The 18,153-nt window shown below is 45.0% G+C and overlaps 1 protein-coding gene across 10 annotated transcripts in view; it reads right to left on the reverse strand.

Moving 5' to 3' along the window:
* dmd (dystrophin) overlaps positions 1–18,153 on the reverse strand; it is a 175,162-nt gene that overhangs the window by 108,488 nt on the left and 48,521 nt on the right. For 9 of the 10 annotated variants that reach the window (XM_042317889.1, XM_042317888.1, XM_042317890.1 and 6 more), the window contains 4 exons: positions 17,056–17,226; positions 16,513–16,638; positions 15,181–15,315; positions 14,858–15,010 (listed from right to left, as the gene is read on the reverse strand). In XM_042317889.1, the coding sequence (XP_042173823.1) occupies positions 14,858–15,010; positions 15,181–15,315; positions 16,513–16,638; positions 17,056–17,226 (585 nt within the window). Of the gene's footprint in view, positions 1–14,857; positions 15,011–15,180; positions 15,316–16,512; positions 16,639–17,055; positions 17,227–18,121; positions 18,135–18,153 lie in introns of those variants that run through there. The other variant, XM_042317897.1, reaches the window with a different exon arrangement.

Below are 18,153 nucleotides of genomic sequence, written 5' to 3' on the forward strand. Positions count from 1 at the left end.
GACAGAAGGAGAGGAGAAGAGAGACAGAAGGAGAGGAGAAGAGAGACAGAAAGAGATGACAAGAGAGACAGAAGGAGAGGAGAAGAGAGACAGAATGAGAGGAGAAGAGAGACAGAAAGAGAGGAGAAGAGAGATAGAACGAGAGGAGAAGAGAGACAGAATGAGAGGAGAAGAGAGACAGAAAGAGAGGAGAAGAGAGACAGAAAGAGATGAGAAGAGAGACAGAAAGAGAGGAGAAGAGAGACAGAAAGAGAGGAGAAGAGAGACAGAAAGAGAGGAGAAGAGAGACAGAACGAGAGGAGAAGAGAGACAGAAAGAGAGGAGAAGAGAGACAGAAAGAGAGGAGAAGAGAGACAGAAAGAGAGGAGAAGAGAGACAGAATGAGAGAAGAATAGAGACAGAATGAGAGGAGAAGAGAGACAGAAAGAGAGGAGAAGAGAGACAGAATGAGAGAAGAGAGACAGAAAGAGAGAAGAAGAGAGACAGAAGGAGAGGAGAAGAGAGACAGAAAGAGAGAAGAATAGAGACAGAATGAGAGCAGAAGAGAGACAGAAGGAGAGGAGAAGAGAGACAGAATGAGAGAAGAGAGACAGAAAGAGAGAAGAATAGAGACAGAATGAGAGGAGAAGAGAGACAGAATGAGAGGAGAAGAGAGACAGAAAGAGAGGAGAAGAGAGACAGAAAGAGAGGAGAAGAGAGACAGAAAGAGAGGAGAAGAGAGACAGAAGGAGAGGAGAAGAGAGACAGAAAGAGAGGAGAAGAGAGACAGAAAGAGAGGAGAAGAGAGACAGAAAGAGAGGAGAAGAGAGACAGAAGGAGAGGAGAAGAGAGACAGAAAGAGAGAAGAATAGAGACAGAATGAGAGCAGAAGAGAGACAGAAGGAGAGGAGAAGAGAGACAGAAAGAGAGGAGAAGAGAGACAGAAAGAGAGGAGAAGAGAGACAGAACGAGAGGAGAAGAGAGACAGAAAGAGAGGAGAAGAGAGACAGAAAGGAGGAGAAGAGAGACAGAATGAGAGGAGAAGAGAGACAGAAGGATAGGAGAAGAGAGACAGAACGAGAGGAGAAGAGAGACAGAAAGAGAGGAGAAGAGAGACAGAAGGATAGGAGAAGAGAGACAGAACGAGAGGAGAAGAGAGACAGAATGAGAGGAGAAGAGAGACAGAAAGAGAGGAGAAGAGAGACAGAATGAGAGGAGAAGAGAGACAGAAGGAGAGGAGAAGAGAGACAGAACGAGAGGAGAAGAGAGACAGAATGAGAGGAGAAGAGAGACAGAAAGAGAGGAGAAGAGAGACAGAACGAGAGGAGAAGAGAGACAGAAAGAGAGGAGAAGAGAGACAAAAAGAGAGGAGAAGAGAGACAGAAGGAGAGGAGAAGAGAGACAGAAGGAGAGGAGAAGAGAGACAGAAAGAGATGACAAGAGAGACAGAAGGAGAGGAGAAGAGAGACAGAATGAGAGGAGAAGAGAGACAGAAAGAGAGGAGAAGAGAGATAGAACGAGAGGAGAAGAGAGACAGAATGAGAGGAGAAGAGAGACAGAATGAGAGGAGAAGAGAGACAGAAAGAGAGGAGAAGAGAGACAGAAGGAGAGGAGAAGAGAGACAGAACGAGAGGAGAAGAGAGACAGAATGAGAGGAGAAGAGAGACAGAAAGAGAGGAGAAGAGAGACAGAACGAGAGGAGAAGAGAGACAGAAAGAGAGGAGAAGAGAGACAGAAAGAGAGGAGAAGAGAGACAGAAGGAGAGGAGAAGAGAGACAGAAGGAGAGGAGAAGAGAGACAGAAAGAGAGGAGAAGAGAGACAGAAAGAGAGGAGAAGAGAGACAGAGAGAGGAGAAGAGAGACAGAAAGAGATGAGAAGAGAGACAGAAGGAGAGGAGAAGAGAGACAGAATGAGAGGAGAAGAGAGACAGAAAGAGAGGAGAAGAGAGATAGAACGAGAGGAGAAGAGAGACAGAATGAGAGGAGAAGAGAGACAGAAAGAGAGGAGAAGAGAGACAGAAAGAGATGAGAAGAGAGACAGAAAGAGAGGAGAAGAGAGACAGAAAGAGAGGAGAAGAGAGACAGAATGAGAGGAGAAGAGAGACAGAAAGAGAGGAGAAGAGAGACAGAAAGAGATGAAGAGAGACAGAACGAGAGGAGAAGAGAGACAGAAAGAGGAGAAGAGAGACAGAAAGGGAGGAGAAGAGAGACAGAATGAGAGGAGAAGAGAGACAGAAGGATAGGAGAAGAGAGACAGAACGAGAGGAGAAGAGAGACAGAAAGAGAGGAGAAGAGAGACAGAAAGAGAGGAGAAGAGAGATAGAACGAGAGGAGAAGAGAGACAGAATGAGAGGAGAAGAGAGACAGAAAGAGAGGAGAAGAGAGACAGAAGGAGAGGAGAAGAGAGACAGAAAGAGAGGAGAAGAGAGACAGAATGAGAGGAGAAGAGAGACAGAAAGAGAGGAGAAGAGAGACAGAATGAGAGGAGAAGAGAGACAGAAGAGAGGAGAAGAGAGACAGAAAGAGATGAGAAGAGAGACAGAAAGAGAGGAGAAGAGAGACAGAAAGAGAGGAGAAGAGAGACAGAATGAGAGGAGAAGAGAGACAGAAAGAGAGGAGAAGAGAGACAGAAAGAGAGAAGAGAGACAGAAGAGAGGAGAAGAGAGACAGAAAGAGAGAGAAGAGAGACAGAAAGGAGGAGAAGAGAGACAGAATGAGAGGAGAAGAGAGACAGAAGGAGAGGAGAAGAGAGACAGAACGAGAGGAGAAGAGAGACAGAATGAGAGGAGAAGAGAGACAGAAAGAGAGGAGAAGAGAGATAGAACGAGAGGAGAAGAGAGACAGAAAGAGAGGAGAAGAGAGACAGAAGGATAGGAGAAGAGAGACAGACGAGAGAGGAGAAGAGAGACAGAATGAGAGGAGAAGAGAGACAGAAAGAGAGGAGAAGAGAGACAGAATGAGAGGAGAAGAGAGACAGAAGGAGAGAGAAGAGAGACAGAACGAGAGGAGAAGAGAGACAGAATGAGAGGAGAAGAGAGACAGAAAGAAGGAGAAGAGAGACAGAACGAGAGGAGAAGAGAGACAGAAAGAGAGGAGAAGAGAGACAGAAAGAGAGGAGAAGAGAGACAGAAGGAGAGGAGAAGAGAGACAGAAGGAGAGGAGAAGAGAGACAGAAAGAGATGAGAAGAGAGACAGAAGGAGAGGAGAAGAGAGACAGAATGAGAGGAGAAGAGAGACAGAAAGAGAGGAGAAGAGAGATAGAACGAGAGGAGAAGAGAGACAGAATGAGAGGAGAAGAGAGACAGAAAGAGAGGAGAAGAGAGACAGAAAGAGATGAGAAGAGAGACAGAAAGAGATTGAGAAGAGAGACAGAAAGAGAGGAGAAGAGAGACAGAAAGAGAGGAGAAAGAGACAGAACGAGAGGAGAAGAGAGACAGAAAGAGAGGAGAAGAGAGACAGAAAGAGAGGAGAAGAGAGACAGAAAGAGAGGAGAAGAGAGACAGAATGAGAGGAGAAGAGAGACAGAAGGAGAGGAGAAGAGAGACAGAACGAGAGGAGAAGAGAGACAGAATGAGAGGAGAAGAGAGACAGAAAGAGAGGAGAAGAGAGACAGAAAGAGAGGAGAAGAGAGACAGAAAGAGAGAAGAAGAGAGACAGAATGAGAGGAGAAGAGAGACAGAAAGAGAGGAGAAGAGAGAGAATGAGAGGAGAAGAGAGACAGAAAGAGAGGAGAAGAGAGACAGAATGAGAGGAGAAGAGAGACAGAATGAGAGGAGAAGAGAGACAGAAAGAGAGGAGAAGAGAGACAGAAGGAGAGGAGAAGAGAGACAGAAAGAGAGGAGAAGAGAGACAGAAGGAGAGGAGAAGAGAGACAGAAAGAGAGGAGAAGAGAGACAGAAAGAGAGGAGAAGAGAGACAGAAAGAGAGAGAAGAGAGACAGAAGGAGAGGAGAAGAGAGACAGAAAGAGAGGAGAAGAGAGACAGAATGAGAGAGAAGAGAGACAGAAAGAGAGGAGAAGAGAGACAGAAAGAGAGGAGAAGAGAGACAGAAAGAGAGGAGAAGAGAGACAGAACGAGAGGAGAAGAGAGACAGAAAGAGAGGAGAAGAGAGACAGAAAGGAGGAGAAGAGAGACAGAATGAGAGGAGAAGAGAGACAGAAGGATAGGAGAAGAGAGACAGAACGAGAGGAGAAGAGAGACAGAAAGAGAGGAGAAGAGAGACAGAAGGATAGGAGAAGAGAGACAGAACGAGAGGAGAAGAGAGACAGAATGAGAGGAGAAGAGAGACAGAAAGAGAGGAGAAGAGAGACAGAATGAGAGGAGAAGAGAGACAGAAGGAGAGGAGAAGAGAGACAGAACGAGAGGAGAAGAGAGACAGAAATGAGAGGAGAAGAGAGACAGAAAGAGAGGAGAAGAGAGACAGAACGAGAGGAGAAGAGAGACAGAAAGAGAGGAGAAGAGAGACAAAAGAGAGGAGAAGAGAGACAGAAGGAGAGGAGAAGAGAGACAGAAGGAGAGGAGAAGAGAGACAGAAAGAGATGACAAGAGAGACAGAAGGAGAGGAGAAGAGAGACAGAATGAGAGGAGAAGAGAGACAGAAAGAGAGGAGAAGAGAGATAGAACGAGAGGAGAAGAGAGACAGAATGAGAGGAGAAGAGAGACAGAAAGAGAGGAGAAGAGAACAGAAAGAGATGAGAAGAGAGACAGAGACAGAAAGAGAGACAGAAAGAGAAGAAGAGAGACAGAAAGAGAGGAGAAGAGAGACAGAACGAGAGGAGAAGAGAGACAGAAAGAGAGGAGAAGAGAGACAGAAAGAGAGGAGAAGAGAGACAGAAAGAGAGGAGAAGAGAGACAGAATGAGAGGAGAAGAGAGACAGAAGGAGAGGAGAAGAGAGACAGAAGGAGAGGAGAAGAGAGACAGAACGAGAGGAGAAGAGAGACAGAAAGAGAGGAGAAGAGAGACAGAAAGAGAGGAGAAGAGAGACAGAAAGAGAGAAGAAGAGAGACAGAATGAGAGGAGAAGAGAGACAGAAAGAGAGGAGAAGAGAGAGAATGAGAGGAGAAGAGAGACAGAAAGAGAGGAGAAGAGAGACAGAATGAGAGGAGAAGAGAGACAGAATGAGAGGAGAAGAGAGACAGAAAGAGAGGAGAAGAGAGACAGAAAGAGAGGAGAAGAGAGACAGAAATAGAGGAGAAGAGAGACAGAAGGAGAGGAGAAGAGAGACAGAAAGAGAGGAGAAGAGAGACAGAAAAGAGGAGAAGAGAGACAGAAAGAGAGGAGAAGAGAGACAGAAGAGAGGAGAAGAGAGACAGAAAGAGAGGAGAAGAGAGACAGAATGAGAGGAGAGAGAGACAGAAAGAGAGGAGAAGAGAGACAGAAAGAGAGGAGAAGAGAGACAGAAAGAGAGGAGAAGAGAGACAGAACGAGAGGAGAAGAGAGACAGAAAGAGAGGAGAAGAGAGACAGAAAGGGAGGAGAAGAGAGACAGAATGAGAGGAGAAGAGAGACAGAAGGATAGGAGAAGAGAGACAGAACGAGAGGAGAAGAGAGACAGAATGAGAGGAGAAGAGAGACAGAAAGAGAGAAGAAGAGAGACAGAAGGAGAGGAGAAGAGAGACAGAAAGAGAGAAGAATAGAGACAGAATGAGAGCAGAAGAGAGACAGAAGGAGAGGAGAAGAGAGACAGAATGAGAGAAGAGAGACAGAAAGAGAGAAGAATAGAGACAGAATGAGAGGAGAAGAGAGACAGAAAGAGAGAAGAATAGAGACAGAATGAGAGGAGAAGAGAGACAGAAAGAGAGGAGAAGAGAGAGACAGAAAGAGAGAAGAAGAGAGACAGAAGGAGAGGAGAAGAGAGACAGAAGAGAGAGGAGAAGAGAGACAGAAAGGAGAGGAGAAGAGAGACAGAAAGAGAGGAGAAGAGAGACAGAATGAGAGGAGAAGAGAGACAGAAAGAGGAGAAGAGAGACAGAAAGAGAGGAGAAGAGAGACAGAAGGAGAGGAGAAGAGAGACAGAACGAGAGGAGAAGAGAGACAGAAATGAGAGGAGAAGAGAGACAGAAAGAGAGGAGAAGAGAGACAGAAGAGAGGAGAAGAGAGACAGAACGAGAGGAGAAGAGAGACAGAATGAGAGGAGAAGAGAGACAGAAAGAGAGGAGAAGAGAGACAGAACGAGAGGAGAAGAGAGACAGAAAGAGAGGAGAAGAGAGACAGAAAGAGAGGAGAAGAGAGACAGAAAGAGAGGAGAAGAGAGACAGAAGGAGAGGAGAAGAGAGACAGAAAGAGAGGAGAAGAGAGACAGAAGAGAGGAGAAGAGAGACAGATGAGAGGAGAAGAGAGACAGAAAGAGATGAGAAGAGAGACAGAAGGAGAGGAGAAGAGAGACAGAATGAGAGGAGAAGAGAGACAGAAAGAAGGAGAAGAGAGACAGAAAGAGAGAAGAGAGACAGAACGAGAGGAGAAGAGAGACAGAATGAGAGGAGAAGAGAGACAGAAAGAGAGGAGAAGAGAGACAGAAAGAGAGGAGAAGAGAGACAGAAAGAGAGAAGAAGAGAGACAGAATGAGAGGAGAAGAGAGACAGAAAGAGAGGAGAAGAGAGAGAATGAGAGGAGAAGAGAGACAGAAAGAGAGGAGAAGAGAGACAGAATGAGAGGAGAAGAGAGACAGAATGAGAGGAGAAGAGAGACAGAGAAGAAAAGAGAGAGGAGAAGAGAGACAGAAATAGGAGGAGAAGAAGACAGAAAGATAGAGAGGAGAAGATAGACAGAAAAATATAAATAGATAAGAATATTACATAAGATAGGAAAAGATAAGTTATATTTATTATAACATATTATATACGGCATTTATTATTATTACAATTATACATTTAAACAATATATTATAAAATATAATGAGAGGAGAAGAGAGAAGAGAGAAAGAGAGACAGAGAAGGAGAAGAGAGACAGAAAGAGAGAGAAGAGAGAAGAAAGAGATGAAGAGAGAAGAGAGACAGAGACAGAAAGAGAGGAGAGAAGAGAGACAGAAAGGAGGAGAAGAGAGAGACAGAATGAGAGGAGAAGAGAGACAGAAAGAGAGGAGAAGAGAGACAGAGGAGAGAGAAGAGAGAAGAGAGAGGAGAAAAGAGAGAGGAGAAGAGAGACAGAAAGAGGAGAGAGACAGAGATGAGAATGAGAAAGAGAGACAGAACAGAAAGAGAAGAAGAGAGACAGAATGAGAGGAGAAGAGAGACAGAAAGAGAGGAGAAGAAGAGAGAGAGGAGAAGAGAGACAGAATGAGAGGAGAAAGAGAGACAGAAAGAGAGGAGAAGAGAGACAGAAAGAGATGAGAAGAGAGACAGAAAGAGAGGAGAAGAGAGACAGAAAGAGAGGAGAAGAGAGACAGAATGAGAGGAGAAGAGAGACAGAAAGAGAGGAGAAGAGAGACAGAAAGAGATGAAGAGAGACAGAACGAGAGGAGAAGAGAGACAGAAAGAGAGGAGAAGAGAGACAGAAAGGAGGAGAAGAGAGACAGAATGAGAGGAGAAGAGAGACAGAAGGATAGGAGAAGAGAGACAGAACGAGAGGAGAAGAGAGACAGAATGAGAGGAGAAGAGAGACAGAAAGAGAGGAGAAGAGAGATAGAACGAGAGGAGAAGAGAGACAGAATGAGAGGAGAAGAGAGACAGAAAGAGAGGAGAAGAGAGACAGAAGGAGAGGAGAAGAGAGACAGAAAGAGAGGAGAAGAGAGACAGAATGAGAGGAGAAGAGAGACAGAAAGAGAGGAGAAGAGAGACAGAATGAGAGGAGAAGAGAGACAGAAGGAGAGGAGAAGAGAGACAGAAAGAGATGAGAAGAGAGACAGAAAGAGAGAAGAATAGAGACAGAAAGAGAGGAGAAGAGAGACAGAATGAGAGGAGAAGAGAGACAGAAAGAGAGGAGAAGAGAGACAGAAAGAGAGGAGAAGAGAGACAGAACGAGAGGAGAAGAGAGACAGAAAGAGAGGAGAAGAGAGACAGAAAGAGAGGAGAAGAGAGACAGAATGAGAGGAGAAGAGAGACAGAAGGAGAGGAGAAGAGAGACAGAAGAGAGGAGAAGAGAGACAGAATGAGAGGAGAAGAGAGACAGAAAGAGAGGAGAAGAGAGACAGAACGAGAGGAGAAGAGAGACAGAAAGAGAGGAGAAGAGAGACAGAAGGAGAGGAGAAGAGAGACAGAACGAGAGGAGAAGAGAGACAGAATGAGAGGAGAAGAGAGACAGAAAGAGAGGAGAAGAGAGACAGAATGAGAGGAGAAGAGAGACAGAAGGAGAGGAGAAGAGAGACAGAACGAGAGGAGAAGAGAGACAGAATGAGAGGAGAAGAGAGACAGAAAGAGAGGAGAAGAGAGACAGAAGAGAGGAGAAGAGAGACAGAAAGAGAGGAGAAGAGAGACAGAAAGAGAGGAGAAGAGAGACAGAAGGAGAGGAGAAGAGAGACAGAAGGAGAGGAGAAGAGAGACAGAAAGAGATGACAAGAGAGACAGAAGGAGAGGAGAAGAGAGACAGAATGAGAGGAGAAGAGAGACAGAGAGAGAGGAGAAGAGAGATAGAACGAGAGGAGAAGAGAGACAGAATGAGAGGAGAAGAGAGACAGAAAGAGAGGAGAAGAGAGACAGAAAGAGAGGAGAAGAGAGACAGAAGGAGAGGAGAAGAGAGACAGAAAGAGAGGAGAAGAGAGACAGAAAGAGAGGAGAAGAGAGACAGAACGAGAGGAGAAGAGAGACAGAAAGAGAGGAGAAGAGAGACAGAAGGAGAGGAGAAGAGAGACAGAAAGAGAGAAGAATAGAGACAGAATGAGAGCAGAAGAGAGACAGAAGGAGAGGAGAAGAGAGACAGAAAGAGAGAAGAAGAGAGACAGAAGGAGAGGAGAAGAGAGACAGAAAGAGAGAAGAATAGAGACAGAAGGAGAGGAGAAGAGAGACAGAAAGAGAGAAGAATAGAGACAGAATGAGAGGAGAAGAGAGACAGAAAGAGAGGAGAAGAGAGACAGAATGAGAGAAGAGAGACAGAAAGAGAGGAGAAGAGAGACAGAATGAGAGGAGAAGAGAGACAGAATGAGAGGAGAAGAGAGACAGAAAGAGAGGAGAAGAGAGACAGAAAGAGAGGAGAAGAGAGACAGAAAGAGAGGAGAAGAGAGACAGAAGGAGAGGAGAAGAGAGACAGAAAGAGAGGAGAAGAGAGACAGAAAGAGAGGAGAAGAGAGACAGAAAGAGAGGAGAAGAGAGACAGAAGAGAGGAGAAGAGAGACAGAAAGAGAGGAGAAGAGAGACAGAAAGAGGAGAGAGAGACAGAAAGAGAGAAGAGAGACAGAAGAGAGGAGAAGAGAGACAGAAAGAGAGGAGAAGAGAGACAGAACGAGAGGAGAAGAGAGACAGAAAGAGAGGAGAAGAGAGACAGAAAGGAGGAGAAGAGAGACAGAATGAGAGGAGAAGAGAGACAGAAGGATAGGAGAAGAGAGACAGAAGAGAGGAGAAGAGAGACAGAATGAGAGGAGAAGAGAGACAGAAAGAGAGGAGAAGAGAGACAGAACGAGAGGAGAAGAGAGACAGAATGAGAGGAGAAGAGAGACAGAAAGAGAGGAGAAGAGAGACAGAAGGAGAGGAGAAGAGAGACAGAAAGAGATGAAGAGAGACAGAACGAGAGGAGAAGAGAGACAGAAAGAGAGGAGAAGAGAGACAGAAAGAGAGGAGAAGAGAGACAGAATGAGAGGAGAAGAGAGACAGAAAGAGAGGAGAAGAGAGATAGAACGAGAGGAGAAGAGAGACAGAATGAGAGGAGAAGAGAGACAGAAAGAGAGAAGAATAGAGACAGAATGAGAGGAGAAGAGAGACAGAAAGAGAGAAGAATAGAGACAGAATGAGAGGAGAAGAGAGACAGAAAGAGAGGAGAAGAGAGAGACAGAAAGAAAGAAGAGAGACAGAAGGAGAGGAGAAGAGAGACAGAACGAGAGGAGAAGAGAGACAGAATGAGAGGAGAAGAGAGACAGAAAGAGAGGAGAAGAGAGACAGAAGGAGAGGAGAAGAGAGACAGAAGAGAGGAGAAGAGAGACAGAATGAGAGGAGAAGAGAGACAGAAAGAGAGGAGAAGAGAGACAGAACGAGAGGAGAAGAGAGACAGAAAGAGAGGAGAAGAGAGACAGAAAGAGAGGAGAAGAGAGACAGAAAGAGAGGAGAAGAGAGACAGAAAGAGAGGAGAAGAGAGACAGAAAGAGAGGAGAAGAGAGACAGAAAGAGAGGAGAAGAGAGACAGAAAGAGAGGAGAAAGAGAGACAGAAAGAGAGGAGAAGAGAGACAGAATGAGAGGAGAAGAGAGACAGAATGAGAGGAGAAGAGAGACAGAAAGAGAGAGAAGAGAGACAGAAGAGAGGAGAAGAGAGACAGAATGAGAGGAGAAGAGAGACAGAAAGAGAGGAGAAGAGAGACAGAAAGAGATGAGAAGAGAGACAGAAAGAGAGGAGAAGAGAGACAGAAAGAGAGGAGAAGAGAGACAGAAAGAGAGGAGAAGAGAGACAGAAAGAGAGGAGAAGAGAGACAGAAGAGAGAGAAGAGAGACAGAACGAGAGGAGAAGAGAGACAGAAAGAGAGGAGAAGAGAGACAGAAAGAGAGGAGAAGAGAGACAGAAAGAGAGGAGAAGAGAGACAGAAGAGAGGAGAAGAGAGACAGAAGAGAGGAGAAGAGAGACAGAAAGAGAGGAGAAGAGAGACAGAAAAGAGAGAAGAGGAGAAGAGAGACAGAACTGAGAGGAGAAGAGAGACAGAGGAGAAGAGAGACAGAAGATGAGAAGAGAGACAGAAGAAAGAGAGGAGAAGAGAGACAGAAAAGGAGAAGAGAGACAGAGAGAGGAGAAGAGAGACAGAAAGAGAGGGAGAAGAGAGACAGAGAGAGGAGAGAGGAGAAGAGAGACAGAAAGAGAGACAAGGAGAAGAGAGACAGAGAGAAGAGAGAAAGAGAGAGAGAAAAGAGAGAGGAGAAAGAGACAGAAAGACAGAAAGAGAGACAGAAGAGAGACAGAAAGAGAAAGAGAGACAGAAGAGAAGGAGAAACAAGAGAGACAGAAGAAGAGAGACAGAAAAGAGGAGAAGAGAGACAGAAGAGAGGAGAAGAGAGACAGAAAGAGAGGAGAAGAGAGACAGAAGAGAGAGGAGAAGAGAGACAGAAAGAGAGGAGAAGAGAGACAGAAGGAGAGGAGAAGAGAGACAGAACGAGAGGAGAAGAGAGACAGAATGAGAGGAGAAGAGAGACAGAAGAGAGGAGAAGAGAGACAGAATGAGAGGAGAAGAGAGACAGAAAGAGAGGAGAAGAGAGACAGAAGAGAGGAGAAGAGAGACAGAATGAGAGGAGAAGAGAGACAGAAAGAGAGGAGAAGAGAGACAGAAAGAGAGGAGAAGAGAGACAGAAAGAGAGGAGAAGAGAGACAGAAAGAGAGGAGAAGAGAGACAGAAGGAGAGGAGAAGAGAGACAGAAAGAGAGGAGAAGAGAGACAGAAAGAGAGAGAGAGACAGAAAGAGAGAAGAGACAGAAGAGAGAGAAGAGAGACAGAAAGAGAGGAGAAGAGAGACAGAACGAGAGGAGAAGAGAGACAGAAGAGAGGAGAAGAGAGACAGAAAGAGAGGAGAAGAGAGACAGAAAGAGAGGAGAAGAGAGACAGAAAGAGAGGAGAAGAGAGACAGAAAGAGAGGAGAAGAGAGACAGAAAGAGAGGAGAAGAGAGACAGAATGAGAGGAGAAGAGAGACAGAAAGAGAGGAGAAGAGAGACAGAAAGAGAGGAGAAGAGAGACAGAAAGAGAGGAGAAGAGAGACAGAAAGAGAGGAGAAGAGAGACAGAAAGAGAGGAGAAGAGAGACAGAATGAGAGGAGAAGAGAGACAGAAGAGAGGAGAAGAGAGACAGAAAGAGAGGAGAAGAGAGACAGAAAGAGAGGAGAAGAGAGACAGAAAGAGAGAAGAGAAGAGAGACAGAATGAGAGGAGAAGAGAGACAGAAAGAGAGGAGAAGAGAGACAGAAAGAGAGGAGAAGAGAGACAGAAAGAGAGGAGAAGAGAGACAGAATGAGAGGAGAAGAGAGACAGAATGAGAGGAGAAGAGAGACAGAAAGAGAGGAGAAGAGAGACAGAAGAGAGGAGAAGAGAGACAGAAAGAGAGGAGAAGAGAGACAGAAAGAGAGGAGAAGAGAGACAGAAAGAGAGGAGAAGAGAGACAGAATGAGAGGAGAAGAGAGACAGAAAGAGAGGAGAAGAGAGACAGAAAGAGAGGAGAAGAGAGACAGAAAGAGAGGAGAAGAGAGACAGAAAGAGAGGAGAAGAGAGACAGAAAGAGAGGAGAAGAGAGACAGAATGAGAGGAGAAGAGAGACAGAAAGAGAGGAGAAGAGAGACAGAAAGGAGGAGAAGAGAGACAGAATGAGAGGAGAAGAGAGAAAGAAGGATAGGAGAAGAGAGACAGAAAAGAGAGGAGAAGAGAGACAGAATGAGAGGAGAAGAGAGACAGAAAGAGAGGAGAAGAGAGACAGAAGAGAGGAGAAGAGAGACAGAATGAGAGGAGAAGAGAGACAGAAAGAGAGGAGAAGAGAGACAGAAAGAGAGGAGAAGAGAGACAGAAAGAGAGGAGAAGAGACAGAAAGAGAGGAGAAGAGAGACAGAAAGAGAGGAGAAGAGAGACAGAAGAGAGGAGAAGAGAGACAGAAAGAGAGGAGAAGAGAGACAGAAAGAGAGGAGAAGAGAGACAGAAAGAGAGGAGAAGAGAGACAGAAAGAGAGGAGAAGAGAGACAGAAAGAGAGAGGAGAAGAGAGACAGAAGAGAGGAGAAGAGAGACAGAAAGAGAGGAGAAGAGAGACAGAATGAGAGAGAGAAGAGAGACAGAAAGAGAGGAGAAGAGAGACAGAAGAGAGGAGAAGAGAGACAGAAGGAGAGAGAAGAGAGACAGAAGAGGAGAAGAAAGAGAGAGAAGAGAGAGAAAGAGACAGAAGGAGAGAGAGAGACAGAAGAGAGAGAGGAGAAGAAAGAGAGACAGAAAGAGAGGAGAAGAGAGACAGAAGAGAGAGACAGAAAGAGAGGAGAAGAGAGAGACAGAGGAGAAGAGACAGAGAGGAGAAGAGAGACAGAAAGAGATGAGAAGAGAGAGAAGAGAGACAGAAAGAGAGGAGAAGAGAGACAGAAAGAGAGGAGAAGAGAGACAGAAGAAGGAGAGAGAGAGACAGAAAGAGAGGAGAAGAGACAGAATGAGAGGAGAAGAGAGACAGAATGAGAGGAGAAAGAGAGACAGAAAGAGAGGAGAAGAGAGACAGAAAGAGAGGAGAAGAGAGAGAGAAAGAGAGAGAGAGAGGAGAAGAGAGACAGAAGAGAAAGAGAGGAGAAGAGACAGAAAGAGAGGAGAAGAGAGACAGAACAGAGAGGAGAAGAGAGACAGAAAGAGAGGAGAAGAGAGACAGAAAGAGAGGAGAAGAGAGAGGAGAAGAGAGAAAGAAGAGAGACAGAAGGAGAGAGAAGAGACAGAAGACAGACAGAAAGAGAGGAGAAGAGAGACAGAAAGAGAGGAGAAGAGAGACAGAAAGAGAGGAGAAGAGAAAGAGAGAGAGAAGAGAGAGAAGAGAGACAGAAGAGAAGAGAGAGAAGAGAGGAGAAGAGAGACAGAAAGAGAGGAGAAGAGAGACAGAATGAGAGGAGAAGAGAGACAGAATGAGAGGAGAAGAGAGACAGAAAGAGAGGAGAAGAGAGACAGAAAGAGAGGAGAAGAGAGAAGAAGAGAGGAGAAGAGAGACAGAAAGAGAGGAGAAGAGAGACAGAAAGAGAGGAGAAGAGAGACAGAAGAGAGGAGAAGAGAGACAGAAAGAGAGGAGAAGAGAGAGAGAGGAGAAGAGAGACAGAAAGAGAGGAGAAGAGAGACAGAAAGAGAGGAGAGAGAGACAGAAGAGAGGAGAAGAGAGACAGAAAGAGAGAGAAGAGAGACAGAGAGAGAGAGAGAAGAGAGACAGAAAGAGAGGAGAAGAGAGACAGAAAGAGACAGAAGAGAGAGAAAGAGAGAAGAAGAGAGACAGAAGAGAGAAGAGAGACAGAAAAGAGAGGAGAAGAGAGACAGAAAGAGAGGAGAAGAGAGACAGAAAGAGAGAGAGAAGAGAGACAGAAAGAGAGGAGAAGAGAGACAGAATGAGAGGAGAAGAGAGACAGAAAGAGAGAAGAGAGACAGAAAGAGAGAAGAGACAGAAGAGAGGAGAAGAGAGACAGAAAGAGAGGAGAAGAGAGACAGAATGAGAGGAGAAGAGAGACAGAAGGAGAGGAGAAGAGAGACAGAAAGAGAGAAGAATAGAGACAGAATGAGAGGAGAAGAGAGACAGAAAGAGAGAAGAATAGAGACAGAATGAGAGGAGAAGAGAGACAGAAAGAGAGGAGAAGAGAGAGACAGAAAGAGAGAAGAAGAGAGACAGAAGGAGAGGAGAAGAGAGAGACAGAAAGAGAGAAAAATAGAGACAGAAAGAGAGAAGAATAGAGACAGAATGAGAGGAGAAGAGAGACAGAAAGAGAGAAGAATAGAGACAGAATGAGAGGAGAAGAGAGACAGAAAGAGAGAAGAATAGAGACAGAATGAGAGGAGAAGAGAGACAGAAAGAGAGGAGAAGAGAGAGACAGAAAGAAAGAAGAGAGACAGAAGGAGAGGAGAAGAGAGAGACAGAAAGAGAGAAAAATAGAGACATAATGAGAGGAGAAGAGAGACAGAAAGAGAGGAGAAGAGAGACAGAAAGAGATGAGAAGAGAGACAGAGAGAGAGGAGAAGAGAGAGACAGACAGTTAGAGACAGATAGAGACAGATATAGAGAGACATATATAGAGACAGAGACAGATATAGAGACAGGAAGAGAGACGGTTTCACCTTAACCCTCTGTTCCTCTGCTGGATCAGGTAGTTCAGCCACGCTCCTCTCAATGTCGTCCAGCCACTGGAGAAGGTCATCAGTCTTCCTACGGTACTGATACCACTGGGGGGCTATCGCCAGGGCCTTCCTCCTCCTCACACCTCGCAGGTCCTACACACACACACACACACACACACACACACACACACACACACACACACACACACACACACACACACACACACACACACACACACACACACACAGGTGAACTAATGATAGAATGGTACAACATTATATTTTTCTCAATGTTGACATTATTCCCAAACTGTATACTGCACCATGACACTGTTGTATTTAGTGTTGAGCTGATTGTGTTTTAATCTGATCTGTTCTTTCTTGTCCAGGTCTGGAACTCTCCTCTGTAGCTTCTGTCCTTTCAGCAACAGCTCCTTCACTGCCCCCTCCTCACAGGTCTACAACAGAGAGAAGAGCCAGAGAGAGACAGAGATGGGGGAGAGAGATCGGGGGGAGAGAGAGAGAGAGAGAGATGGGGGAAAGAGAGGGAGAGAGAGGGAGAGAGAGAGAGATGGGGGAGAGAGATCATGGGGGAGAGAGAGAGAGAGAGGGAGAGAGAGAGAGATGGGGGGAGAGAGAGAGAGAGAGATGGGGGAGAGAGATCGGGGGATACAAGAAACAGAGAGAGAGATGGGGAGATGGGAGAGAGAGATGGGGGAGAGAGAGATGGGGAGAGAGATGGGGAGAGAGAGTGTATGTGAGAGAGAGATGGGGGAGAAAGAGATGGGGGAGAGAGAGATGGGGAGAGAGAGATGGGGAGAGAGATGGGGGAGAGAGAGTGTATGTGAGAGAGAGAGATGGGGGAGAAAGAGATGGGGAGAGAGAGAGTGTGTGAGAGAGAAAGAGAGATGGGGAGAGATAGAGGAGAGGAGAGAGAGAGATGGGGAGAGAAAGAGATGGGGAGAGAGAGAGATGTGGGAGAGAAAGAGATGGGGAGAGAGAGAGAGAAAGAGATATGAAGATGTTACTTGAATGAAAGAACAGAAATAGAACATAATAGAACAGAATAGAATAGAATAGAACAGAATGGAATAGAATAGAACAGAATAGAACAGAATAGAATAGAGCAGAATAGAACAGAATAGAACAGAATGGAATAGAACAGAACAGAACAGAACAGAATAGAACAGAATAGAATAGAACATAATATAATAGAACAGAATAGAACAGAATAGAACAGAATGGAATAGAACAGAACAGAACAGAACAGAACAGAATAGAACAGAATAGAACAGAATAGAATAGAACATAATATAATAGAACAGAATATAACAAAATGAAATAGAATAGAATAGAACAGAATAGAATAGAACAGAATAGAATAGAACATAATATAACAAAATGAAATAGAATAGAATAGAACAGAATAGAATAGAACAGAATAGAATAGAACATAATATAATAGAACAGAATAGAACAGAATAGAATAGAACATAATATAATAGAACAGAATAGAACAGAATGGAAAAGAACAGAAAATAACAGAATAGAACAGAATAGAATAGAACAGAATAGAATAGAACAGAATAGAATAGAACAGAATAGAATAGAACAGAATGGAAAGGAACAGAACAGAATAGAAGCGTGTGTGTTACCCCGTCCTGTCCTGTGAAATCTTCCTCCTTGAGGTTCTCTCCCTGTTTCTCTTCTTCCTCCAGCAGGTCCAGCCAGATCTTAGCTTCACTGTGGAACTGCTCCACCTCCACCGCTGATGCTGCTGCCTACACACACACACACACAGACACACACACACAGACACAGACACAGGCACACACACACACACACACACACACACACACACACACACACACACACACACACACACACACACACACACACACACACACACACACACACACACACACACACACACACACACACACTCACGTAAGAAATGACTAAGATATTTCTCCATTTGAGAATGTTGTCTGACTGTTTGTGGAGGATCTCTTCATATAAACACACAGGACTGTAGAGGATAGAGAGAGATGTGGTCAATGAACTGGCTTAGTTAGAGGGCAGGGGGCAGTATAGAGAGAGATGTGGTCAATGAACTGGCTTAGTTAGAGGGCAGGGGGGCAGTATAGAGAGAGATGTGGTCAATGAATTGGCTTAGTTAGAGGGCAGGGGGTCAGTACCTGTCCTGCAGTGATGCGCTGTGCGATGCTGTCAAAACGCTGGTTGAACTTTTCCATTTTGGGCCCCAGCTGTGCCTGGCAGTGTTCCCCACAAGTACCCATCAGACCCTGGTGTAGCACCCGCACCGCTTCCACCTTACCATGCATCACCTCCAAGTCCCCACGCAGACCCTGAGAAACACACCATCATTACACACAGACACACCATCATTATACACACACAGATACACCATCATTATACACACATAGACACACCATCATTACACACATAGACACACCATCATTATACACATAGACACACCATCATTACACACACAGACACACCATCATTACACACATAGACACAGCATCATTACACACATAGACACACCATCATTACACACATAGACACACCATCATTACACACATAGACACACCATCAATTTACACACATAGACACACCATCATTACACACACATAGACACACACAGACACACCATCATTACACACATAGACACACCATCATTACACACATATAGACACACCATCATTACACACATAGACACACCATCATTACACACATAGACACACCATCATTACACACACAGACACAGCATCATTACACACATAGACACACCATCATTACACACATAGACACACCATCATTACACACATAGACACACCATCATTACACACATAGACACACCATCATTACACACACAGACACAGCATCATTACACACATAGACACACCATCATTACACACAGACACACCATCATTACACACATAGACACACCATCAATATACACACATAGACACACCATCAATATACACACATAGACACACCATCATTACACACATAGACACACAGTCAATATACACATAGACACACCATCATTACACACACAGACACACCATCAATATACACACATAGACACACACACACAATAACAACACAGCTAAGAGACATTGAGGACAGGTAGATGTGTACCTTGAGGACAGGTGTTTTGTGTACCTTGAGGACAGGTGTCTTGTGTACCTTGAGGACAGGTGTATGGTGTACCTTTAGGACAGGTGTATTGTGTACCTTGAGGACAGGGTCGTTGTGTACCTTGAGGA

Source organism: Oncorhynchus tshawytscha, unplaced genomic scaffold, assembly GCF_018296145.1.
Source record: "Oncorhynchus tshawytscha isolate Ot180627B unplaced genomic scaffold, Otsh_v2.0 Un_scaffold_2906_pilon_pilon, whole genome shotgun sequence".
NCBI lineage: Eukaryota > Metazoa > Chordata > Actinopteri > Salmoniformes > Salmonidae > Oncorhynchus > Oncorhynchus tshawytscha.